Source organism: Rosa chinensis, chromosome 7 (genome assembly GCF_002994745.2).
Source record: "Rosa chinensis cultivar Old Blush chromosome 7, RchiOBHm-V2, whole genome shotgun sequence".
Classification (NCBI taxonomy): Eukaryota; Viridiplantae; Streptophyta; class Magnoliopsida; order Rosales; family Rosaceae; genus Rosa; species Rosa chinensis.
Genome location: NC_037094.1, coordinates 30,569,025 through 30,596,462, shown reverse-complemented (window position 1 = coordinate 30,596,462; position 27,438 = coordinate 30,569,025). Strand labels below are relative to the sequence as shown.

The 27,438-nt window shown below is 38.9% G+C and overlaps 4 protein-coding genes and 1 pseudogene across 4 annotated transcripts; 3 read left to right on the top strand and 2 right to left on the bottom strand.

Moving 5' to 3' along the window:
* Positions 1-1,155: 1,155 nt before the first annotated feature.
* On the top strand, positions 1,156-6,853 carry LOC112175078 (E3 ubiquitin-protein ligase ORTHRUS 2). The gene is made up of 9 exons (XM_024312743.2): positions 1,156-1,694; positions 2,800-3,332; positions 3,448-3,573; positions 4,126-4,225; positions 4,314-4,375; positions 4,450-4,552; positions 4,732-4,876; positions 5,195-5,409; positions 5,678-6,853. The coding sequence occupies exons 1-9, from the start codon at positions 1,251-1,253 to the stop codon at positions 6,596-6,598; spliced, it is 2,649 nt and encodes an 882-aa protein (XP_024168511.1). The 5' UTR covers positions 1,156-1,250; the 3' UTR covers positions 6,599-6,853.
* Positions 6,854-7,323: 470 nt separating this feature from the next.
* LOC112177763 lies at positions 7,324-8,766 on the bottom strand (annotated as a pseudogene).
* Positions 8,767-9,307: 541 nt separating this feature from the next.
* On the bottom strand, positions 9,308-10,986 carry LOC112179611 (putative ankyrin repeat protein RF_0381). The gene is made up of 2 exons (XM_024318073.2): positions 10,782-10,986; positions 9,308-10,206 (listed from the first exon to the last, which is right to left on the bottom strand). Exons 1-2 carry the CDS (start codon positions 10,925-10,927, stop codon positions 9,609-9,611), a joined length of 744 nt encoding a protein of 247 aa, XP_024173841.1. The 5' UTR covers positions 10,928-10,986; the 3' UTR covers positions 9,308-9,608.
* Positions 10,987-11,070: 84 nt separating this feature from the next.
* On the top strand, positions 11,071-15,047 carry LOC112179610 (phosphoribosylglycinamide formyltransferase, chloroplastic). The gene is made up of 5 exons (XM_024318072.2): positions 11,071-11,537; positions 13,297-13,408; positions 13,928-14,104; positions 14,195-14,321; positions 14,608-15,047. Exons 1-5 carry the CDS (start codon positions 11,162-11,164, stop codon positions 14,719-14,721), a joined length of 906 nt encoding a protein of 301 aa, XP_024173840.1. The 5' UTR covers positions 11,071-11,161; the 3' UTR covers positions 14,722-15,047.
* A 752-nt stretch (positions 15,048-15,799) lies between these two features.
* Positions 15,800-17,512, top strand: LOC112178553 (probable ribosomal protein S11, mitochondrial). Its single transcript, XM_024316703.2, has 3 exons — positions 15,800-15,947; positions 16,182-16,311; positions 16,658-17,512. Exons 2-3 carry the CDS (start codon positions 16,218-16,220, stop codon positions 17,221-17,223), a joined length of 660 nt encoding a protein of 219 aa, XP_024172471.1. The 5' UTR covers positions 15,800-15,947; positions 16,182-16,217; the 3' UTR covers positions 17,224-17,512.
* Positions 17,513-27,438: the final 9,926 nt, after the last annotated feature.

Here is a 27,438-nt window from a genome sequence, read left to right as displayed (position 1 = left end):
CACTCAAGGATGAAAGAAAGAACGACCTGCAAAAAGGTAGATCCACAACCCAAATAGGTGAGAATCCACCGCTTCCCAACCCGCCTCACCGCCACACTTGCTTGGGCCTGATCCCAGTTCGCCGCCTCCTCTTCAATCCTGAAACAATGCACACCTACAACAGCTTGCAACAATCCGGAGAAAAACCTCAACCTTCACCGTCAACACCCATAAGACCAAGCACTCTTAGAACTCAAAGACCATAGACCCAAAACATCACCCATCCGGCAGCATCCCGATGCCGACAAGGTGACATCAGAACAGCACCGGACGAGTATGGGATTGCAGAAGATAACCTTGGTTTGGTGGCGGCTTCTAGAGAGCAAGAGAACCCTAGCCTAGGATTAGAATTGGTTGTATAGGGAGATTTCAATTATACATATTCATTAATAAATTACTGTAATTATGAAATTTTCATGAATTAAATTTAAAAAAGAAATGCAAAACAATAGAAAGCAAAAAGTGGATGAACTGCATCATTTGAAATCCATTATAAATATTTTCCATTACTTGATGCAGAAGTTTGTGAGCTGTGATGTGAAGCATGTTTTTGGGGAAATTAACATGGTTGCTGACATGCTATCCAAGTGTAGCCTTACTGAGGACTTGGGTGTGCATTTCATGGAGCAACCTCCTCCGCAAGTTATCAATCTCCTTCTTGACGACTTGTGTGAAAGTCCTAAGTTTAAAACCATGATTTCTCATCTATAGTTTTTTTCTTTTGGACCCTTTGGGTCCCCAAATATATAAAAAAAAGGAGAAAATTATAGTTTAGTCATTCCACCCACATAAATAGTGGGGAACCCAATATATATTTTTCTTTTTGTAAAGAAAATAAAATCGACCGCCAGACAAGGAAATACATTATTAAAAATCGAGCGCAATTCGCACTATCCCCATGAAAGCTGCGAAAGCGGGATCGCCAAATATTCAAATCCAGTCAACTTAAGCGAATTCATTTGACTCTGGCGACGTGGACCAATCACTACATAAACCACGCCGATTTAGCCTAAACCGCATCGCACCAGATCCTGCCCCAAAAATTTCAAACCCACCGACCATTTTCACTAACCCGCGTCTCTCCATCTCCCTCCCTCCTCTCCATTAAAACCCACTCACTCTTACCCAAACCATCTCTCTCTCTCTCTCTCAATTCCTTGTCTTCACCCTAGGCGCCTTTTAGCTCTCTCTCTCTCTCTCTCTCTCCGGCCATGGCGCACGTTAGCCAACTGCCGTGCGACGGCGACGGCGTATGCATGCTCTGCAAGGCGAAGCCGTCCGACGAGGAGAAGCTGACCTGCAAGACCTGCGTCACCCCCTGGCACGCCTCCTGCCTCGCTCCCGGCTCGCGCCCCGAAACCTTGGCCTCGACGGCTCAGTGGGAGTGCCCGGACTGCACCTCGATCTCAGGCGGGGCTCCGGCTGTGAAGTCCGGCGAGTCCGGGGACTTGATAGCCAAGATCCAGGCGATAATGGCGGACGAGTCGCTGACGGAGGAGGAGAAGGCGAAGAAGCGACAGGAGCTGATGAGCGGAAAGGCGGAGGAGGAGGAGGAGGAGGAGGAAAAGAAAGGAGCGAAGAAGGACGTGTTGGATGTTCTGGATGGGATTTTCAACTGCTCTTTCTGTATGCAGCTGCCGGAGAGACCTGTCACGGTGAGCACTCTTCCTCTAATTTGTTCTTGTTGTTTTTGCTTTTATTTTTATTTTTGAAATTTGGAAAATTCATCTGCAAACTTCGATTTCTACCAGTAGATGCTTCGGTTTTTATTTAAACCATTAAAGAAGTTAGATCTGACGATTTAAAGTAGTGGAATGCGGTAGAAGTAGTGCGATGAAATGAAATTAGATTCTATGACTACTTGGGGTAATTGTGGTGGTGGTCTTTGGATTTGTTGCTTGTTTTAACTAGTTGGTGTTACTGTTCTTCTATTTTTTTTTTCTTTCCTCTTAACGGAGAGATTAATTTTTTTTTTTTGTTTATTATTATTTTTTGTTTATGTTATAAGCTGCATCTCCATGTTTCTTTGAGTCTCAATAAAAAATTCACTCAAAAGGCGAGCTAAGCATATTTGTCTTACGGGTTCTGCACTAATTTTGGCATTTTCTGCTATAAAATGATGGTTTGCTCTATGTGCTTGTGTCAGTCCTGATGCTTATACATAAATTTAACACCTATTTTGCAAAATTTCCTCTAACCCTTTTCGTTTCTGGACCATGGATTGTTGGTTCCTTTAATAAACCCAAATAAAGACTTGGTAGTTGTTCTTATTATAATGTCCTTTATTCTTCTTTAGCTTCTGTTGTTTCTGTTTAAAGAAATGGCATATGTTGATGTGATAGTGCACACTAGTTGTGCTGTTTTATTTGCTTTTTGTTCCCTCTCATCCTGTATTTGGGTCCTTGTGGTCCTATCACCTTTTCTGCTCTTTCTATTCATTCTTTCTTTTTAGTGCTTTCTTTAGGTTATTACTTTGTTTGAAACTTGGCAATTTGAGTTTTCGAAAACTTCCTTTTTTAAATTTTACTATGTGCCAATCAAGGAAATAATGGGTTTTGCTGATTATGGATGGCCTATTCGATCATTTGTTCCTTAATATTGAGATTCTTATTGTTCCATACGGTCATGCCTAGCTAGTAGTTATTAAACCAATGAATTGCATAACTTGATACATAGGATCGTAAAACACAGCCCATATAATTGATTCTTTCTATCTTTAAGCTTGTATCCTCATTGCTTACTGCTGTGTCTTGTTTTCAGACACCATGCGGCCACAATTTCTGCCTGAAGTGCTTCCAGAAATGGGTTGGGCAACGAAAGCATACTTGTGCAAAGTGCCGTGCTCCAATTCCTCAAAAGATGGCAAGTCAACCCCGAATCAACTCTTCCCTTGTAATTGCCATACGTATGGCTAAGCTTTCAAAATCACATGTTACTGGGGTGGCTGCCAAGGTATATCATTACATACAAAACCAAGACAGGCCTGACAAAGCATACACTACTGAGCGAGCACAAAAGACTGGAAAAGCTAATGCTGCAAGTGGCAAGATATTTGTTACAATTCCTTCAGATCATTTTGGACCTATACCTGCTGAAAATGATCCCGAGAGAAATCAAGGTGTCATGGTTGGGGAATGTTGGGAGGATAGGCTGGAATGTCGACAATGGGGTGCACATTTTCCCCATGTTTCTGGTATAGCTGGACAGTCTAACCATGGCGCACAGTCTGTTGTGCTTTCAGGAGGGTACCTTGATGATGAGGATCATGGAGAATGGTTCTTATACACAGGAAGGTCTGGCATTCAACGCCCCTCTTTTATTGTGTCTTCTTTCCATTTTCATGAATATTCTTATATTTTAAGACAATACATTTCATTTTTCAAGTTGCTTACATCATTGTGCATGCAGTGGCGGAAGAGATTTGAGTGGGAACAAGCGAACTAATAAGGACCAGTCCTTTGACCAGACTTTTGAAAAGTATAACAAGGCGCTCCAAGTTAGTTGCCAGAAAGGCTATCCTGTAAGGGTGGTAAGGTAAGGATAATGCTCAAAACTCTCTTGCCATGTGTTGCTTTTTCCTTTTTCCGTATAATGTCATTAATATCCTCAACCCTTGATGTCTTTGTTTGACAAATATGTGTAGCAAGCAATGTATTTGCAGTAAGATATTTTGTTTTTATGCTTGATGGTTGATCTTTGATTTTTCCTTAATTGAGTGGTTCTTCATATTGGTAGTTTTTCCTTTTGTTGCCTCAGCCTACAAAAATGCATTCTATTTCAAGTTTTTTGTCCCATGCTATTGAGATTTGAGATAATTATCTGGTATTGGAGTTTGATATAGTACTTGTCTTTGATAGATTGGATGCCTATTATGGCCCAATAAAGTGGTGGCACTCCTGTATTAGAGGTTGAATTGATGGGACAAATTATCAAATAATATATGTGGGTGTCTTGGTGTCAATTTTTGTTTGGTTTTAGAGGCATACATATATCCTTTCAGTATAATGGGTAAAACACAGCTTCCAGTGGAGTTGCTCTGCTTTTAGATTAGTATTCTGAATATTTACTCTTCCATTTCATAATTAGATCGCACAAGGAGAAGCGCTCCGCATATGCCCCTGAGAAGGGGTTGCGGTATGATGGAGTTTATAGAATTGAGAAATGTTGGAGAAAGGTGGGAGTCCAGGTAAATATGCGCTATCCCTGACTTTTAAGAGGCTAGATAGTTTTTCAAATTTCATAACATAAAACTAATATGTTTTTTCGCTTTATAGGGGTTTAAAGTCTGCCGGTATCTTTTTGTCAGATGTGACAACGAACCTGCACCATGGACAAGGTTTGTTTTAGCTTATTTCTACACTCTTCCTTTTATACACCTCTTTGCTAGATATTTTCCAACTTTCACTGCAGTGATGAGCATGGAGATCGGCCTAGACCACTACCAGCAATACCCGAGCTGGCAAAAGCCACAAACATAACAGAGAGGAATGCAAGTCCATCATGGGACTTTGAGGTAAGCTGATACTTTTACTGATTTTGAAATATTTTTTTTTTGTCAACATCAGAATCCATTGGGAATTACTGCCCTTTTTACCTGGGAGCATTTTGTGGCTGCTGCTTAGTGCCTTAGTTACTGTCCTCATGTTTTTTTTTTTCTCTGAATTCCCTGAATTTAATGGACTACTTTATTAGGAGAAAGATGGCCGCTGGAAATGGATAAAGGCACCACCTATCAGCAAAAAACCTGTTCAAACATTAGATCCTGCTGATCGAAAGAGGTCAAGGAAAGCAATGAGGAGAGCACAGAACATGACTGTACGGGAGAGGCTCTTGAAAGGTTTTCTATTTCATCTCTATCACTCTCTCTCCCTCCCTCCACCCTCAATTCCTGATACTGATGTGCCCACTTGATCAATAAATTTTTCTTTTCCTATTTGGCAACATTTGGTGCTTAAAAACTACACAGAGCCACAATTGTTAAATTTTTTTCGAATAGAAGAAAACTAGGTAATTTGGTTGTTGGTGATTCTATTCAGTCTAACTGATCTAGATTCAATTAAGTGGTATCGACTATTATTGTAAACCTCGTTGGATATTTTGGTTGATTGTAAGATAATTTACAGTCATGCTAACATTTATCCATCTCCATCTGCAGAATTTAGCTGCCTTATTTGTCGCCAGGTGATGACATCACCCGTTACCACATCATGTGGTCATAATTTCTGCAAGTCATGTTTTCAAGGTGCTTTTGCGGGTAAGAGTGTGGTGACAGAAAGAAACAGAGGTGGAAGATCCCTTCGAACTCAAAGGAATGTACTGACCTGCCCTTCCTGTCCCACCGATGTCACTGATTTTGTTCAAAATCCCCAGGTTTGTCTTTTGTGCATTTTGCTTTTATCTAGGAATAGAACATTATTGGTTTTTCTTCACTTGATTGCTCAGAACTTGGAAGATGGTAGAGCAACAAATATAATCTAATCCTGAAATAACTAAGTGCCTGTTGGCCTTCATTATCCTTGTCTTCTTGGCAATCAAAAAGAAAGAAAAAAATGATTAAATTCAACTTAGTTTCAAGCAATAACATCTGTTAACAAATGGAGGCAAATTTTACAGTAGCTTGTGCCTTTGAACTTGACAGGTGAACACAGAGATAATGAAAGCAATTGAGTCACTGAAAGAAGAGGAAGCGAATGTAGAATCAGCTGATGAATCAAGTGAAGAAATGGACATTCCTGACAATGAAAATAGCAGAGAAATGCCAGAAGAAGCAGCTGTGGTAGATGGTGAGCAGACTTCTCCAACAAAATGCAACCCCAAAGGCAGTCCCAAACGACTGAAAGTTGATACTGGTAATGACTCACCAAAGAGTGATATTGTGGAGGTAAATGAAATTTCTGCTGTCCAGACTAATGGTGTCAATGGAGATACTGAGATGGAAATTGCCAAGGATAGCAATGAGGTACAGGCTCCAGTTGCGAAACAAGGGAAAAAAACTGCTGGTCAAGCTGGCCAAGGTGTTGGAGCAAAGACCAGGGGAACAAAGAAGGCTAAGGAAGCTGTGAGTGAAGAGAACGGCTCACCATCAAGTAATGAAGTTTCTGCTGTCCACACTAATGATGTCAATGGAGATTCTGATTTAGATATAGCCAAGGAGACCAATTCTGAGATGGAAGTTGCCAAGGAAAGTAATGAGGTACAGGCTCCAGTTGTGAAACGTGGGAAGAAAAATGCTGGTCAAGCTGGCCAAGGTGTTGGAGCAAAGACCAGGGGAAGGAAGAAGGTTAAGGAAGCTGTGAGTGAAGATAACGGCTCACCATCAAGTAATGAAGTTTCTGCTATCCAGACTAATGGTGTTAATGGAGATTCTGATTTAGATATAGCCAAGGAGAGCAATGAGTTACAGGCTCCAGTGGCAAAACGTGGGAACAAAGCTGCTGCTGGTCTAGCTGTTGAAGGTGTTGGATCAAGGACCAGGGGAAGGAAGAAGGCTAAGGTAGCAGCGAGTGAAGAGAATGGTTCACCATCTAGTCCTCTCCATGTGGATGTGGATTTTAAATGATGTTGCTAACTTGAAAGGAAGGGCGAACTTTGGGGTTTTTGGTGGGACGGTTATGCTTTTTGGTACCTCAAGGTTCTTTTGAGAATTATAGCATAACTTTATAGTTCCTCTAGAAGGTTATTTTTGAGAATTTGCATACCCAGGTAGCTGGCTTAATGCCTGATAATGTAATGCAGAACCAGTTCGTAAGCTTCATGGGAATGAAGTACTTATGTTTTGATTTCATAGTTAATGGTATTCTTCTATTATTCCCAATTCTCATCTTATATGATATGCCATGACTATTAATAGAAACTATTACATAAAAACATGAATTACATAAGTGCCTTTCTCTATTAGCTCCTTGCTTTTGTAAGCCTGTCACTGGCTAGAAGCCTCAGTTTTTGTAAAAGCTTTGGTTGACTAATCCTGTTTGGTCGAAACTCTTTGTGGCACTTAGCAATTGAAGCCATTTTAGAAACATCTAAGAACTTGGGGAGGTTGAGGGTCGTAGTTTTAAGCAATGAGCTGAAAAACTGATCTTCCTCGGTTTTTGTATTGACTGTGCGGCGCTAACCATACTTGCTCGAAGTTCCTTGCTGCATTTAACACTCAATGCCATTCTAGAATGATTTAAGAACTGTCGTAGCTTTGTAGTAGGGAAACTCATCCTTGGAGGTTTTAAGCAATGGGCCGGAAAACTGATCATCATCCTAATCTTACTTCCTTGAAGTTCCTTGATGCATTTAATAAATTGAAGCCACTTTTGACGGAGGTAAGGACTTTGCAAGTTTAGGGATGCTGGGGATACGCATTTTTTTAGGAGACTTGGGACTTAAGCAAGGAGGAGGAGGAGCCTTGAAGCTTACAACATGCAGAGGACAGATGTGAGAGTTCATGAAATCACTCCATATGATATATCTTCTTGGGTTCACAGGATCATCCACACCACAATCGAGCTTGTTGGAGCTTGCTTCGAATTTGGGGACACCAATTCTGTCTTCCCCAAAATGACGCTACAAAGTAGTATGTGCCTTAGTCCACTGTCATCAGCAACTGAACATAAAGCCCTACAAAAAAACAGAATCATATGTTAGCTTCAGTGAAAATTGATTCAAAATTCAATGCTTTGAATACTAAAAATCATGTTGAGGCTTACCCATCAAAAGAACAATTCAGAGGAGCCAAATGGATGCTATCAACACCGTAAGGTTCATCATTAGATGTAGGTTCTCTAAGACTAAACCCATTCAACAAAATCTCACATATCTCATCCCTGGAACCACCATACCAAGCAGGCACAATATTGGCATTGCCCCCATGCTTTCGAGCCACTGCCTTGGAGAAACTCCAAAACCTCTCCAATCTTGCTCGACTTGTCGTTCTTTCAGAGCACAAATTCTTGTGTACAGCCACGACATTGGCTTCTGTTCCCATACCCAAATCAAAGAAAATCTTTATCAACTTATGCTCCTCACTCTCTTCGTCTACCTTGACCATCCCATTACTACTGAAAACACCGAACTGACTTAAGTCAGAGGAAGACCGCGCTCTATTGCTATGGGAGTTAGAACCCCGTGTGTCATTGCCATCAAGAGCAGTTGAGAGTAGGTAATCATCATTATCAATCTGCTCCAGATCTGTTACAGTTATTTACAGCAGAACAACAAGAGCTATTACTTCAGCAGAGCTATAAAAATACTGAAGAAACTCAAGAAAGTTGAGCTGATTATGCTTATTAAGAACCAGGCTGAGAAACGTTGAGACTTCAGGAAAAAACTGGTTTGGAGCTTTTATATATAGAGCAGCAGACCTTTCCCATATTTTGTATTCCTAAAGCGGATAGTTTTGTTGATGATTTGTTTGGGGAATCAATATGAAAGTAGGAAAGAGGTGCTCAATTTCCTTCCTCAAACTGTGTCTACTTGGCTTGCAAGTTAAGGGCTTCCGATTTTTGGGTGTATTAAAACATGAGAATAATTAATCATTAACGGATGGTAACATGAAAGTGTATCAATCAATCACTCACCACCAGTTTATTACATTAAGCAGTTGCATATTTCCTTCAGCTGCCGGACAGAGTCTCGCAGGTCTCAAGTCTAAGAAGATGAATTATCTCTATTACCGAGTAGCCGCATTATCTCCATTCTCCAATAAGAAACTTTATCATTGAACACAGTATACACCATGCTATGCCAATATCAATAATTATTAACTAGATACATAGTTGCAGACTTGCAGGATTTGGTCACTAACTGGCCTTGATCTTTCCCATCTCACACTACCCGGCCACTAGCCCTAGACTTTCTGTTAATGAACTTCGAAAGAGAGTTTTCAGATTGTTTCCCCTAAATTCTTCCCCAAAATTCTCACTTCTCTCGATACCCTCTAGAACATGATCCTACGACCTAAGCCCTGATGTCAGCTGCAGGTGTGAATCTTTTACATAGATACTGCAAATATTTTTGATACACGATAAAATCGTTTATATCTCAATCAATCCGCTATGATACAAGTACTACTAGATGCATAAAGTAGACAACGATAAACATTGTTCAAAAGAAAAAAAGAAGATGTTTTATTTGGTTCTGGTATGCTTATAATCAGCAAATAGATGAATAATATATGTAGCCAAGAAGATACAGTACTAAATTGTGCCAACTAAACTTTGGCGGACAATGTGGATCTATTTCATCTAGAATTAATCTTTCACAACCAGAAACTATGAACTGGATGATAAGCAGGTTTGAGGCCACTTAAGATGCATCACTTTTCTTCACAACAAGAGAAGGCGTTACAGCCACTACACCACCGTGCTGGTGGGCAAAAGTAAACATAAATGTGGAAGACAAGAACAAGCTTATAATAGGAAAAGACAGAAAAACAGAATTAATTTACTTTTCAAACAGTCGTTGATCGATGAGATCCTATATCGTAGTACAAAGACTGAAAGAGCTACACCATTCTATGACTATAGCAGTTAGCTGCTTGATCAAAGGTCATTTTACTATACTAGTCTCCTTTAGAAACTTCATTCGTCGTCCTGTATATCATCATCAGCAGTAAGGAGATGGTTCAAAGAAACTCTTGCTCTTTTAGGTTCCCCCGAGGCTTCCTCAGAATTATCACCCTTCCTCTTCAGACTTTCATCCTTGGCATGTTCATCATTGACAGAATCTGGAGCTTCACCTCCAGATTTCACATCTTCCTGCTGGGTTGTCTTTGGATCAGATTCTTCATCTTTCTGTTTACCATTCAGATCCCCTTTCTCAGAGGACCTTTCACACTCTTCCAAACAAGAGCGGACTTCATCATTGCTAGCAAGATCAAGAGGGGTCTTCCCTGCTTTTGTCTTTGTAGTGAGATCCGCACCTTTCCTAGCCAAATACTTGATAAGTTCCACATGGGACCCTTGAACAGCAAAGTGTAGCGGAGTCAGACCTTTGCGAGTGGAAGACTTGACCGAAGCTCCAGAAGAAAGTAGAGCCCGAACAACCTCTAAATGTCCCTTTTGCGCAGCAAAGTGTATTGCTTTCATGTCATCCATAGCAGCAGCACCAACGTCAGCCTTGTTCTTACACAGAAAATTCACCACTTCCGTTTGCCCAGCCCATGCAGCTAAATGTAGTCTTTGATAAAATCAATTGTCAAAGAAACAAACTTTTAACTTCTACAAGTAGTTAACCATGCAAGAGTTTTTGAGCAGCTAATCAACTCAAAAACCAGAGCCAGTCATTTGCCAAGTTGCCTGGTTACTCAAGCAAGCACACATTTGAAAAACATAAAGCAACAACTAATCCATGAAACAATGCAGTAACCACAAACATCTAGAATCCCACATCAAATCACAATTTTTTTTTTCACTAGAAACGCCATCAAATCTTTACATATCAAAATGACAAGAAACAAATTGAAACACCCTCTTTTCGATTATAGCCAAGATTGTCCTTTTCCGATAAAACTAACAGAAAATGTAAGGTGGGGCTTGCAATCAAATTCACTCAACTGCTAAAATCCCATGAAAACCCCTAATTCCATGAAGGACCAACCTAACTATCAGTTCAGACTCATACCCATCATCACATTCAAAATCCAACCATACTTACGAACACCAAATTAGAGAATTGAAAAAACAATACTTCAAAATACAAATTGCAATTCATTTGAATTGAATCGAATTGAAGAACATGGGAAAAAAGGATACGGAGTTCTGGAGTGCTTATCTCTCCCATTGACCTTCAAAGGGTTGGAGCTGACAATCACCTGAACTGCACTCAGGTCGCCGGACCTCGCCGCCGCGTGAAGGTCTGTTTCTCCTCCGCCACTCGTACCCTTCCGTCGATTTCCCATCGTTTCTTAAAAGACCAAATAGGTTTTGGTTCTTTTGGATGGAATTGAAGCCAACACAGTGACACCAATAGACTTGATTCGAACGTGAGATGAAATGACAATAATACCCCTATGCATTCCTTTTATTCCCTCACTTTTTTTGGTTTTTGGCGATGTCCTCCTCCTCCTCCTCCTGTGTTCGCCCCATTCTCTGAACTCAAGGATTGTGGGGTTTAGGGTTTAGGGTCTTTCAATATGGAAGTTCAGCATCTGCTTTCTGGGTTTTGCTCAACCCCAATGGTGCAAAACCCCAAGACCCAATTCTTTGCAAGATTGCCCTCTTCTTCTTCTACTGCTTCCACATATTTTGGTCAATCCCACAAATGGGTCTCCTTCAAGGCCTGCCCTTGTAATTCACAGAGGGCATTGTCTAGGATAGAGTGTAGGAGCAGCACAGAGAGAAGTGGGGTCATTGCTTCTTCTGATAGTGAAGATTTGGGGAATGGGATTAGGCGGAAAAAGCTTGCGGTTTTTGTGTCTGGTGGAGGCTCCAATTTTCGGTCCATTCATGAAGCCTGCATTCGGGGTTCAATTCATGGAGACATTGTTGTTTTAGTTACTAATAAACAAGGTATCCATTCTGTTTCAGATTATGATATTATTGCTTGATCAACTTTTCTTTCTGGGAGTTGTTTATTATTCTTGATTGCTTGTTTTTGTTTGATATACATGTTTTAGCCTTATTTAAACTGCATGTGAACTTAGAATATAAGTTTTTAGAACATAATCTACTTCATTTCCTAGTTACAGAACAGTAGAAGCTCTGCTGATGCAGATGTAGAGTTGTTCGGAATTCTCTTTGCTGCGTTTTTTTTTTTTTTTGTTCAGTAAATGGAAAATATATTAAAGAACCAAAGAAACTACTAACGCAAGCAAGCTTCTAAACAAATGAAGGTTAGACAGTTGCGAGCAAATGAAGCTTCCATACTCCTATGTATGACAAATTTCAAACGTTCAGGAAACCTTTTAAATGCTGACTTCACCCTGACAAATCTTGTTTGGCTTTTTTCTATTTTTTGCAAGAAAAGACTGGGCAACACAAAAGGTTAAGATTAGATCCAAGTACTAAAATCCACAACGAAAAGAATGACAACTTTAGTTCCTCTATCCTAGAATAAAATATCTATCACTTGCCACACTACATTCTGCATCATTAACATTGCAAGCTCTTTATCTGTGCATATAATTAACATGTATAATATTGGAGAAAACTGTTCAAACAGATAGTTGACAGACTTGACTAACGGATATTTCATAGAGAGGTATTGAGCTCATTAGCATTTTCCACTCAGAGACATGGTAGTTGTTATTGTCAGATCCCCATTCACAAGCAAAATAGAAAATAAAATAAAACCCCCTATTGAGCATGAACCTATGTCATACTATAAAAACAGGTGAAGCAAAAAGATAGACAAAGTAGCTTTAAGAACAACGATAAGTAAAATTGTAACTTATAGTGTGTGCCCTGGGTAACTCCCATCTTTGTTGCATGTGAACAATCTTTGGTGACAGCAGTGCCCCCATTTGCAGATAACTCCACAGGTTTGGAATTACTAGCATACTCTTCTTCACATGTAAACTGAAATTGTTTCTCCACAGACTTGAAAACAGCAGTCCTCCTGGATCTTAACCGTTATGGAGGAGATGCATTAAAAGCCTTACCATTAGGACCAGTGTATTAATACCATGACTGGTTGGACTGTCACACAGACAGTTCCACACTATGTTTGTTTCTTTCCTGTTCTTTGGGAACAATGAGCGATTCCCTGACTGATTCACTATCAACTATCCTAAGTTTGTTAGGAGGTAAATGTCCTTGGGCCGACTTTCTTTTTCGCAAAATAGGAGTGTCTTAGCAGCTATTTTCAAAATTGATTCAGGGCTTCAATTACATAAACCAGTATTCTTTGCAGTAGGAGGAGTGAAGAAACTAACAGGTGACGAGTTCGGACTACACTTGTAGTCATGCTGAAAGCAATGCAAGTTTGAAAGCCCTGAATCTAATGGAATAGAGCTGTCCAGTGGTGGTGGTTCATAGTACAATGCACCATAGCTAGGAGTTTCAACTGGCACAGTTGCGCTGTCAACTTTGTCTTCAACTTTTTGACTGTTGAATTCAGAATTCTCATACTTCGGCTCACTGTCAATACCTGAATTCTCAATCTGACGCTTGCTGTTTACAGCATTCTCTTTGCTGCGTTACTCTCACAACTTTGTTAAAAACTGTTTGAGAAGTCCGGAGCTTCAGGAATGTATTGCATAAACGGTTTATGTGATTATAATATGGTCATTAATGTGTATTGTGTCTTATTAAAATTGGAACGTTCCAGGTTGTGGAGGTGCTGACTATGCAAGAGATAAGGGCCTCCCAGTTGTGCTGTTTCCCAAAACAAAAAAAGAGCCTGATGGAATATCTCCAATTGACCTCGTTGCTGTCCTTAGGTCAGTCTCTTCTTTCATATAAGATTTTAAGTTGTATTTGTCAAGTTTATCTATCTCTCCGTGGTATTTTTGAAAGTTGAACCATCCTTGTATTCTTTCGGTGCTTATAAGAAGGTTATACAACTTTGCTAAGAAGGAGAGCTCTGTTAACTCAATCTTGCACTGGGAGTGGGGGATTAGTTGAATTTAATTCAGCCTTCTTTCTAGGACTTAGAAAAGATCTTACTTAGTGAGATTTATCTTTACTGTCTATTATCAGCGTCTTCACACTTTGGGAAAATTTGAAATACATTCAGTTTGAATGCTTTTGAAATCTGTTTTCAATAACTAAAGAAGAAGATAGTTACTGCAGCTTCAGTGTATATGCTCTTCCAAATGTCCTTTCAAAATTCACAAGCCTAGGAAATGTCTGCCAATTGAGGCGTAATTCTAGCATTGTTAGATAATCTATGAGTAGGTCTTATATAGGATTGTTTTTTTTTTAATTGTTAATCACATTTTGATGGCTTATATAATCAGGGGACTTGAGGTTGACTTTGTTCTTCTGGCTGGTTACCTACAACTTATACCGGTAGAGTTGATTCAAGCTTATCCCAGATCCATAGTGAACATCCATCCATCACTTCTTCCTGCATTTGGAGGCAAAGGTAACTATGGAATGAGGGTTCACAAAGCAGTCATTGCTTCTGGAGCAAGGTATGCTACTAGTTACCAAAATTCAATTGTTTTGAATCAAAATTTCACTTTTATGAGTGTCCTAATTATGTATCTTTCATTTTGGTCCAGATACACAGGCCCTACAATACATTTTGTTGATGAGCATTATGACACTGGACGTATCCTGGCTCAAAGAGTTGTCCCAGTGCATGCTAATGACACTGCTGAGGAGCTGGCTGCGAGGGTCCTTAGGGAGGTAATGCAATTTTATGTTTCACTGATTTTTGTGATTTGTTTATTCATCTGTTCCACTGACTAATCTTTTGCTCCTTAATTGAAATGGAAGCTCTTATGGACCAAAGAAAAAGAGATTGAGATATAACAATTAGAAGTTCTACATAAAATAAAAATCATTTCTGAAAGAGCTTTTCCCCAGTGTTTCATTTTATATAAGAACCAGCCTTGTGGGATGATGGAATCATTGATTTGTTATTCTGTGCACTATGCAATATATCTTCTGAATTTGTTCTGTACTAATGTAGGAGCATCGCTTATATGTGGAGGTCATAGCAGCATTATGTGAAGAGCGAATATTTTGGAGGGAAGATGGTGTTCCTATAATCCGCAGCAAAGAAAATCCCAATGAATACAGCTAACAGAAGAAAAATCACATGAGGGAAAGGTAGCTAAAAAGAATGCAAAGAAAATTCCATTTTTGATCACTTATCCCGGTGTAGTTGGGCAGTCCCAGTTTGTCAGAGCCATGTATACCTATAATCACAAAGAGAAAGGGAGAAGGGGGCTAAAAACAAGGTTCATAGTTAAGAGTAGCAAGAGGTTTTCACTTCATGTATGAGTAAATGGGTCAACGGTTGATAGCCTGTTATACACTAGGCTGTGTTTTCATGTATTGCACTTCTTTTTCTTCACTGGAACATGTGTAACTCAATTTCGAAATTAATGTGATCTGATTTTTGAGAGAGACTTGGTTTGGAGGGAAAAAGAAGAGAGGTACAAGGGAATCTCCACTCCTTTCCCAATGTTTCACCGTAGAGTTTCAAGCTGTTGTGTTTGGGTTCTGGGGAGTGGTTGAAGGGCCATCTTCTAACCAACCAAAACACCAATCTTCTCGCAAGGAATGTGCAATGTGATTTGGCCCTCAGTATGATTGATCTTAGGAATGCTTGGTCATTGTATCTTGAATGGTTCATATTGAAAACACGCATGTAGAAAAAGCTTTTGAGACTCGATCACCGACGTAGTCTTCATATTTATCTTCAAGTATGAATGTATGATGTTCATACTTGCATAGGATCCATTGGTAAAAAAAAACCCATCAACATCAAGCATCCTCATTGTAACTTTTAGAATAAAAAACAAATAGAGTATTGTTTATATGCAAACAAAATGCCGAACAGTGCAAGTGATCCGGCATCTATCAGGTGATTTCAGTTTTTGATATTTGTAGTTGACATTTTTTTAATAACAAAATATATATATATATATATATATATTTTTTTTAAGTGATATATATATATATATATTTTTATGTGATATAAACTATTTATTCATGTTGGTGGAAGTGTATTTCGGTGTTCTGAATTTTTTTCGTACAAATTTTTACAAAAAGTAAATGAGTCATTTGGATTTTCCCAACATTTTTCGAAGGTGTCTACAAAAATCTTAGGCCGTCCATTACATGATCTCACACATTCGACGGTGTAGATTTCCAAACTCAATCTTGATCACAAATGAACTGACGATAACACCCCTCTCCTTTAGGTAGTTGTTAAAAGTGAAGTCGCAGCAGCCTCCCTCCTCTTCCTCCTCCGTGGGAATCCTCATTCTCTGAGCTTCAGTCGATAGAAATAGTACCATTCAGGTTATCTCTCCCTCTCTCTCTCTGCAATGTTACTTCTTTGTAAGAAACTCCATTTCTCTCAAGAAAGATTTAGACTTTCCTTCAATCTAGGGGTTCGCTCTAATTTGGGGATTTGAGATTTTCCTCTCTGGGTACTCTAATTCCATCTGGGGTTTGCTCCAATTGAGAGTTTTGCTGTAAATTTCTTTCTGGGTATTTACTCTCGGGTATTAATTACTTACTACTGATTCTCAGGCAGAGGCAGGCGTAGTAAACAAGTGGAAACGAGTGATGTTCTCTCGGCTAGTCCCTCGGGTGACCAGATGCCATTCCCACCTCACTGCTTTAAGGTCCTTCTCCTTCTCTAGGATCCCACCCCCACCAGGCAAGTTCTTGCTTCGACCTCACTATTATGCCTATTGCTTGGTTTCTAAGTCCCTTTGCATTTCAACTCCATATTAGTCTTGTAACAACATTTTGGGGATGCTTTACTAGATGTCGATAATAATGATATAATGCTAGGGTTCTTCTGATCATGATTGTTTTCAACTCCATGTTTGATGTTGTTTCTTCAAGAATAGTGAATCAAAGTATTTTGGGCACCAAGATAATTCTGTTGCCAAAAGTTTAACACATGTGGTTGGTTAAAAAATGGTGAATGGAGAAGCTTTGATGGAGTCCTAAATTTTCATTCCTCTGGCTAATAATTGAAATAATGTGGGTTTTTGCAGGTTCTGCAGATAGTTTTCAGCAGGGTGTTAATGCTTCTCAGAATGTTGCAACCGGAACGGGCTTGGATCATGTCACGGGATTTCCTGGAAGGAATTCCAGGTCTATGGACTTTGTTAGGGGAGTTATAGACCAAGATGGAAGGGAAAACCGAGCGGATCCTCAGTTTCAGTTCCCTATCAGACATATGGAGCAGAATGCTGATGTGGTCCACATAAAGTTGATGCGTAATAATACTTTTGTTACCGTCACAGATTCAAAGGGGAACAAGAAACTTGGGGCTTCAGCTGGATCTGTACCAGAAATGAAAGGAGGAGCAAAATTGTCTCGCTATGCTGCCGAAGCAACTGCAGAACATGTTGGACGGATGTCCAGAAATTTTGGGTTGAAATCAGTTGTGATGAGGGTGAAAGGGTTTACTTATTTCAAGAAGAAGAAGCAAGCTATCTTGAGCTGGAAAGACGGCTTTACTAATTCCAGAGTGGGTCAAAATCCGGTTATATACATTGAAGATACCACCCGAAAGCCCCATAATGGCTGCCGACTCCGGAAGAAGCGTCGTGTCTAGAGATACTGTATGCTTTATGTTGACCAAGTGTTGCTTTTACTTGGCTAGACGCATCTTGTCATATACTGAGATCAGTAAAAACTTGGTGGTGGCTAATAAACTTTTGCTAGAAGAGCTTGGCATACTTTTTTTTTTCCCTTCACTTTAATCCCAATCTGATTTTGTAGGCAACTTGAATATCGCCCTAGTTTGTTTCACATATGGTTGGTTTTGTGATAATGTATGGAAATTTCTCTGATAGTATTGGTGATGAAAAATTTTCTGCTTTGCTTACTGTGTTTGGAACTTCTATTATTGGCCGGTTTGTCTAGTGTTAAATGCATTTTTCCTCAATTGCTTTGGTATATAGCTTGCCAAAACTTCAGTAAGTCCACAAGTAAGCGATGTTCAGATGATTGTTGCAAAAATGGTGGATGCATGTTGGTGGGAAGTGGGAAGTAGTAGTAAAATGAGTTCTTATGCTTGTTATGGTATGTATGTCTTCATTTGATGTGGATTCCCTGCTGAAGTTCACAAATAAGACAGACGTTTCGTCGAAATTACCACTAAAAACGTAGGTTAATTACTTGTAATAAAAATCCATAAATTGATCGCGAACCATACTGGGAAGTGTTCCTAGCATTTTTGATATGTGTAAAATATGCAACCACACTTTTTTTCTTCTGATCTGATGCAACCACACAGTTAGTTGAGCAACAAGTATTCAGATAGACATTAAGTTGCATTTCACTTGCAATCAAAGGCCGAGTTCCAAAAGATTGATATGTAATTTCCCAAAAGAAATGATAATAAATTTAAAGGTTTTCCACCTTTAAGTTGTTAGGGATTTGAAGAACAAAGCATAAACGTTGTTAAAGTCGGTTCAGACTTTCAAAATGATCCAATGATTTATATACCAACTGCTCATTCACAGTTTAGGAGGAGAGGGGGTTCTTCCAAATGTGCAGTCGTGCACACACTGGACCCAGCTTGGTTTTTCATGTTTAAGAATACTGGAAAAAAAATTGCATACCAAACTGTTTCAGTGTGATTCACTAGTTGGTCAAGCCAGCACAAACTAACCATAAATTGTATTTCAAAAAAAAAAAAAAAAACCTTTGATAAAGAAATTTGTGATTGCTTAAAAAAAACAAAAATTGTGGTTCTGATTGCTTGAGCTTTGAGGCCTTTATTTATTTATTTTTAATAACCTTTAGCCCACTCCATCCTTACATATGTTAGTGGGAATCAAACTCATAATCTTTACAATATTGAAATTATAACTACCAACAAGCTTGGGGTTTGAGGCCTAAAGCCCCAATTCATAAATTTTGTAATATCATTAAATTATAATATTTTAGCAAAAAAAAAAAATTATGTTGTAATCCTCAATTTTCTGTGATAGAAGAGTTGATAAGTTTGATTCTCTCATGCATAGTTAGATATACTTGAGGACTATAAGAAAATTTTTCTATAATATTATGACTTATATAGCGTCACATGTATTCTTTATTTTATAATAACAATGCTTCAAAGTTATGCGAATGTTCATCATTTCAAATTTTAATATAAAGAAGTTCAAAATCACGAATTGCTCCTTTAAAACTGTACAATTGTCATGGAAGCCACATAGGCGATAATTACAAACTGAGCCACAATTTTTTCTTGAAACATGTAAATTATAAATTACTATTTTATCCTTCTAACCCTAGATTTCCTCTTTCACTATTTAAAGTCATCTCACGAGCTCACATTGGCCGTCATCTTTCAAATTTTATCTTGCAATGTCTTCCAGCTTCTCTTAAACTTTTCTAGATCTCTTTTAGTTCTTGGATATGTCACTCTCTACAATCTCAAGCTTCATGACCTTAGCCTCCTACCGACCATCATCTTCCAAATCTTATCACCAACCTTTCCTTCTTAACTTTTCTAAATCTCTTTTGGTTCTTGGATCCATCACTTTATCTCTATAATCTCAGGCTTCATAACCTTAGTTTCTTACTGGATTGCAGCAAGCAAAAACATAAGGTAAAAACATTCCAAATGCACTTTATGTTATACAATTTCATTACGCAACATTACAATTCAAATTCACAAATATCAGTTATAAATTTACATTTTTATTGTTCTTAATAAGAAGGGTATGTTATATTATGTGATTTAATATTAGATTTTGATTGAATTTAGTGAAATTTATGTTAATCTCTTCTTTAGTAATTTATAGAATTGAGATTTGGTTGATGATATTGGACTCATATACAACATGCTTTGACAAATTTCCCCCCAATGCTTTGGTGAAGCTACCAAAAAACCAACTAACCATGTAATTCAACAAAGTTTGGTAAAACTAGGTTAAATTACACAACCTTACCCCCATTTATATTTCATAAAAACACAAACTGGGCTGTGTACCGCAAGCCTAACACCCCCCTTAGAGCAATTAAACTCAAGGCACATGCATTAAGTTTAGAGTAAGAAATTCAAGCAACTTAGCATTTCCCGTAGGAATCACTAAGCCACCATCTAAAGGCTACAGAAGCTCACAGATTCAAGAAGTTGTCAAGTTCAAGTTTCCAATTCATTAATTTCTAAACATGCTTCTAGGTGATAAGACTAAAAACACACTTAGGAGGCATTAAAGTAAAGTAGCCAGGATTCAAAACATGCATAAACATCAAAAACACGAAAAATTACATTGTTTTGTACACAAGGTCGTTTAGGGCTTAAATTCAACTACTTACAACCCATATTAATACACATACAAGCCATAGACATCATAAACATCAAACTAAAGAGAGGAAATGGTAGAGAAAGATGATCACACCCACAAATTTGTTTCTTTTTGGAACCAAATTGAAGCCTCTAATTCTCTTCCTACACTCCAAGATGCTATACAAGATGAGAAATGCTTCAAAGTATAGTAATTTCGGTGAAGAACAAAGGCTTGAATATATGAAAACAAGTTTTATGACTGAGCTATGTTTCAACCAATCAGTATATACGAACAGTAACAATATATATATATATATATATATAATCTAAATATAGAACACAAACTCAATATATATATATATATATATATATATATATATATAACAAGTAATCAATTGAAATCAAATAACTTTAATTCGAAATTGAATTCACTAACTTGATCAGATAGAGGCCTGCACTGCAGTGACCTAAGACAGAAATTCGTCCCCACTTGTGCTGTAGTTTCGGATGTCTATCTAGAGGATATAACTATCTGGTACAAGTTCTTGCACAAGAACTTGACCCTGACGAATTTTACTTTATGTTTCTCAGAATAACTTTTGGAGGAGGAAGAAGAAGGTGGATTGATTGATCAATGACGACCGAAGGTCGTCCTAATATAGAAGCCAAGATGAGGAGTTGCGTCGGCAGTTGTTTGACGTTGTTTGATTCCATCCGTTGCAACTGTTAGATTTTATCCAAAAATTAAACAGTAAAGCAAAAAATAAAATCAGATTTAGTCAAACCAAGCCCAAAAGGCCCAAGGCCCAAGGCCCATCTTTGACACACACACACACACATATATAATATATATATATATATATATATATATATATATATCCATATTCCTATGGGAAGCCCACCGAAGCCCACATATTAACTTGTTGCCCATTTAAATCTTTACATGGGTGTGTCCTTAAAAAGGGTATGATCTTTCAAAATTTCTTCCATGTGGGACTAGAGTCCCTCAAGTTCCAACAATCAAAAGTGTGTAGATGCTTCGATTTTGGTGAAACGCAAGTAGCTACACACCTTTCTCTTACACAAAACTCAAAGAACTATGTACAACGTACATATGAAAAACTAAGCTAAAATTAGAGAAAATAGAGCTTTTGATGTTGCTAAAGGAGAGATCCAAGGGGGTAAGCGTCCAAGAGAGAGAGAAAAGCTCATTTTAAAGGGCCAAGTGTTGGAAATGAAGAGTGAAAATGAAATGAATGGATGGCTAGATGTGAAGACCAAAAGATGTAAGCTTAAAATGTGGATTTTGCTTTTGGTATGACTTTCCAATTACCTAAATGCACTAAAATATTTTTGTAGAGATGAAAAAGTATGGGCAAATGGGTAATTGGACAAAGATATAAGGAGACAAGGTCAACATCAAGGGGAAAAAAGATGAAGATGTCTCTTTCACTTGTCTTATTCTCATTTGAATTTGAATTAAGATTTCACTCTTTTTCTCACTTGCCTTTTGACTTGTTGACCAACAGCCACCACCATTGACTTCCGTCCACCACCTTACCAGCCGTCATGTGGTCGGAATCCAACGGTTCAGATTTTTGTCTTTTTGGGCAATTTCTTCTCCTTTCTTCCTTCAATTAAATCTCCATCAAGAATTCAGAATTTGCTTTCACCTTCTTTTTACCAAATGTTTCTCCATGAGTGTAGACATCGTGATTTGTCCAGAAATACTGCAGGAATCAGTACAGGTCTGGTTTTACATTATTCACATTCTAGTGCAGAAACTTGCGCCGATCTTTTGAAGGCCTTCCATCTAGCCATGAAGGATGGAAGGAAGGAAAGAGATATTGAAATGAGAGATGGAAGGGTGATAAAGATCATAATATCACCTATGATCAAGACCATAAACACATATTTATCATAAACTTGAAAGTGTGATTTTTAGGACATGTAATGACTCTTTATTAGATGATAGTTTTTTTTTTTTACGTGTCATCTAAAGTTTTTAAAGACGTTTTTCGAACATTCTTAAAGACTTTTTTGTACTAGTGACATCATTGGTGATGGGCGCAATACTACCGAAGATAAAGAAGAAAAAAAAAATTATAGTGAATAAGAAGAACGTAAAGTGTAGATGTTTTCTTGGCACTCTCTCAAAAAATTCCTATAATGGAGATGATTTGGTGAAGTACATACAAAGAAAACAATATAAAAGGATAAGGTGATATATGTTTTATAATTAAGGTAGTTAAGATGTATTTGAATGCTAGAAAGCTAAAAGTTTTGAAGAATAGAAAGGAGAACGTTCCAAAGTATAAAAGAAGTAACCATTTGATGTCAACAAATAGATGTAAGGAAAAACGGGCACTGTTGATGTTCCATGTTCCTAGTTTAATTATACTATAACCAATAAGGAAAAGATTCTCCGCGTTTATGTTGCCAAAACGCGGGGTAGATTAAAGCTTGGAGCACATGACTCAGTTTGGAGGCAAAGTCATTGGAGATATAAGCAAATCCTCTTAGGGTGATTCGCAAAAGGTCACCATGGTGTGAGTGAACCTAATTTTAGAGAGTTGCATCGTTGTACTCAGTGAACATGATAAAGTGAGGATTGACATCCTGCCAATTGTCCCGAAAACACAACACGTTGAGAAAATGCGATGATGGATAACGCACTATTCATCGATTGGCTCCAAGCAATCTACTTATCTAAAGGATTTTACCAAGAAATGGTCTTAAAAATAACATCGGCAGCTTTGCTCTTGACATCCACTGTTATTTAAAAAAAAACAACAACATTAAGTCAAATATAAAGAAACTAAAATGATTGAAGCAATGTGCCTTTGTTGGGCGTTAGGCTTAACAATATCCGCCCAAAAATTTGGGCACTTAGTGTATACAAATTTTTTCCAATTGTTGGCTGTTCCTTACAAAATCCATGTGAAATTTAGTTTTTTCTTCCCAAATCGCCCCTACGACGCTTTGTCATATCGCCCTAGTGTAAACCCTAGGTCTATTTAAGGATTCCTCATTGAGCTACAGCCGCAAACGGCAAATCACACTAAGCTTCACATTATTATCTAGTGTTTCATTGTCACTTTTCTCTTCGTCGCTTCCTTACTGCCCATGGCTGAGGTATTAGCACTGGTTCAAATCTTTGTCAAAGTGATCATTTTCTCTCATTTACTTGAAATTTGTTGGAATCTGAACTATAAACACTGAGTTCAAATATTTGTCAAAGTGATCATTTTCTCTCATTTACTTGAAATTTGTTAGAATCTGAACCATAAACACTGAGTTCAAATATTTGTCAAAGTGTTCGTTTTTTCTCATTTACTTGAAATTTGTTGGAATCTGAACCATAAACACTGAGTTCAAATATTTGTCAAAGTGTTCGTTTTCTCTCATTTACTTGAAATTTGTTGGAATCTGAGCCATAAACACTGAGTTCAAATATTTGTCAAAGTGTTCGTTTTCTCTCATTTACTTGAAATTTGTTGGAATCTGAGCTATTAACACTGGTTTAAATCTTTGTCGAAGTGTTCATTTTCTTTCTTTTGCTTGAAATTTGTTGGAATCTGAGCTATTGCTTGAAATTTGGTGGATTATGAGCTATTAACACTAATTCAAATCTCTGTCGAAGTGATCATTTCTCTCATTTATTTGAAATTAGTTGGAATCTGAGCTATTAACACTGGTTCAAATCTTAGTCGTAGTGATCGTTTTCTTTCATTTGCTTGAAAATTGTTTGAATATGAGCTATTGCTTGAAATTCGGTGGAATATGAGCTATTGAACGATGAAGTGGTGTTAGCTCAATGGTTGGAGCACCCACTACCTAGATCGAGGTCATGGGTTCGAGTCACCATGGGGATAGGAGTGACGAGGATATGTGATTTATCGTTCATTTGGATGAAGAAGTTTAATAGGTGTTTGAAAAAATAATTGTATATTTCTACAGAACAACTTTTTTATTTTTTATTTTATATTTCTACATAACAACTTATCTTTGAGCTTGTTTATATTTATATATGTTGGATAAAAAGCATAATTTGTTACTTTTTTTTTTTTGAGTTGAAAAGGTCAATCCTTGTATAAATTTCAACAAGCAGTACAATAACGGCTTGCTTATAGGGTCGTCAGAAGAAGCCATTACATAGAGCACACTATACTAGTACACTTCTCACACAAGCATACTACTCAGTACACTCCTAGCACACCCACCTTTTTAAATTAAGCGCAAACAAAGATAAGTCAGAGCTACGAAGAAAAAATTAAAAAGACAGCGGAGCCCAACACTACCTTTGCGATCTTTCCCACTCAACCCAGGAAAAAAATAGATTCATCCTCTCTTTGAATAAAAAGAGAAAGGCCTACTAATTTAAACAACGAAAACAAACGCCCAAGGACCCAGAGCCCAGCCAAAATTGACCATAACCCTAGAGCCCAACAAGCCCATTGAGGAGAAACCCTAGCCTCCCGTATGATTCCGTCGTCACCCTTCTCGTGGAAGACGCTGCCGTCACTATAGAAACTAACGCCCCCAACTACACCACCACTGCCACCATAATGAACACCGCCGCACAGACAGGAACCTTGACCACCGTCTGCATAATCAGGATCATGGACAGACTGCATAATCTGATCAGATCCACAGTAACCCAGATTCAACAAGCAAGACCGATCCCCCCTCGGAGCCACGCGATCCCAGTAGTGCCAACTTGAAGAATCAACCCGGCGATCACTACCACAAGCCACAGGTCGTACATAATACCCATCCTCGCATCTATCCTCCCCAGAGAATCCACATCACTAGTGCTCCGATCCAAACTCAGATCGGCCCCAAACCCACCATCATATCAGCTAGCACTGACGACAAGGAGAATTAGGCAACAACTTAGGAGCAAGGAGCCCCGTCGAGCAGCCCCGCTGGCACCACCAAGAAAGAGACTGGAGAAAGGTGAAAGGACACCCAACGCAGTCTACAGCACAAGACCGCCACCACCCGAAAGTAGCCGCAGTCGAGGAACCTCCCTTGCGGGAGTCAGAGACGAGAGCATCCTCCTTTGTTATAACAAAAATTTAATCATAGCATAATTTTTAACTTAGCACAACCAATGGAGGAACTAGAATTTGTAAATCGAGCTTATGTGCTTTTCAAGCTTCATTTTCTAAAAGGAATGGAGTTGGGATTGCTGGATTGTGTTTGTTGATTAGCAATGACAGAGGAGAACTTCTTGATGACGTATCTACTAGGGTTGTTGCAGTTCTTCCGTTTGATGCATAACTGAAAGCTGTCAAGCTTGCTAGTAAACTAGCGTTGCATTATAGGAATTTCAAGATTGAGTTTGAAGGCGGCAGTGAGTTATTGACAAACCATGTAATTGGACGAAACTTGTTAGATTTGAAATGGACAGCGAAACTGTTTGTGGATAATATCAGGCAGAACTATGTAGAGCTCTCTGCTGGTTATTCATGGTCCCATTGCGTGAAGTCTAGCAACGTTGCAACCTCGTATTTCATATCACGTTTGTGTGTGTCACACCCTGATTTTCAAGCATAATTAATAAACAAATAAACAAACATAAATACTCCGAGTGTGATGGAGATGAAAAAGTATGGGCAAATGCATGGATTTTTACTCATTTGAATTAGTTTTTGATTATTAGATCTATAGCTTTGATGTTGTTAATGTTAGAAACCAAAGACTCTAATTAACGTTAAATAGAGAGAGAGAGAGAGAGAGAGAGAGAGAGAGAGAGAGAGAGAGAGAGAGAGAGAGAGAGAGAGAGAGAGAGAGAGAGAAGAAGTATAGTGGTTCATCTCCCGCCTTAGCGGGAGACTACGTCCACTTGAAAGCTTAACTAGTGTGTTTGGGCCTTGCGGCCCAAAGGGATTACAAGAGATGTAATGGGATGGATTCTAAGTGGGAGGAGGGGTCCCTTTTATAGGTAAGGGAACCCCTCTCCTTTACATTTTGTTAGATGTGAGATGTAAAAATCACTATTCTAATCTAGAAAGCCATATTGTGGAGGCATGTGGGCAAGGCCGGGAAGGTGGTTTCCAGGCGAGGTATTGGCTGCTTCCGACTACTGTGGCGTAGCTTGGACATCGGGTTACGGGATGCATGTCTTAGTTGGGCCCCACCATGGCTTGTGGGCCCGCTAAGAGAGGGTTACTTATGCTTGGTGATGTAGCAAATCCTCCATAATATTAGAGGTATGTACAGATGTGAATTAGATTGGTAAATGGTCAATCAAGATAACCAAGAACGATGAGCGTTACTAAATTTTTTATATCATATGTTTTCTAGCGTTTGTTTATTTATTTTTGATTTATGCTTAAGGTTATAAATTTATAATTAAAGATACTTTGAGAACATTTGAAATTATATAGTTTATTAGAGGATAGACCTATCAACGGACCAATTTTGAAGCACATAAACCACATATGGTAAATGATTGATAATTAATTATTGAGGATTTGTTCCATTGATCTTATGGTATTATTCTATCAAGTACTAATTATTAAAACTTTAAGTTGAGAAAATCTTTATTATAAGAACCAATAAAATTTTAGATTTCAATAATTTATGTGAAATCTATATTTTCAACAAAAGATGACCTAGCAGAAAGCTCTGCTAGGGTTTGTGGTGTGGCCGCCATTCTTGGTTGTCGTGTCCTATACCTACTCCATTCATGGAGAAAATCTCAGGCTTTTGCCTCTTCATCTTCGTCTTCCTTGTCTTCGGAGGCAGTGCGTTTGTTGAGCGGAGTTTGGGCGCTAATGGGACTATGTCGGTGGGCCAAGTTGCTGTTGGTACACCATCGGAGGGATGCGGTGATTACTAGGAGGAGTGGGATCCGGGGAGCAGTCTCGGCGATCTCAGGGTTTTGGGGCAAGGTCTCGCTGCAGATACGGTGGTGATAGGGGCTTGGTCGGATCATTGGTCGACAGATAAGGGCGGAAGGGATCTGGTTTCTTCTTCTGCTGGTGGCTTTGGATCTTCATCTGCGTGGGACTACGACGCTAGGCTGAAGAACGTCGAATTTTGGTGTGAGGTGAGGGGATGGGGTTCTGGTGGTGATGGCCGAGCGATGGGGTCGGTTTGTTGGGACTTCAATGGCGGTGTTCTGTTCGTCAGCGATGGCTATTGCAGTTTGGCATCCTCCATTGCAGGTTCTCGAGACGCGTCCGCCGGTGCTGCTGTCCAGCTCATTGGCATCTGGATCTGGGATCCGGGTGGGCTTGGCAGATGGAGTCGGATCTAGGATCCGGGTGGAGTTTGGTTTTTGGCCTGTGGCCCACAATCTTTGTTGGGCTTTTTATGATTTGCTAGAATGGATTGGGGCTCCTGTGCCTTATTGGTATTGGATCCAGGACCCAATTCTATGGTATTTGTTCGTGAAAGATCGTCTGCCAACATGGCCATGCTCTGACACCCTTGGCCGGCTTCGATCTTTAGGTGGGAGAGTGCCTTCATTCTAATGCCAAGTTGATTTTTGTCAATTTGTGAGTTGGAGTT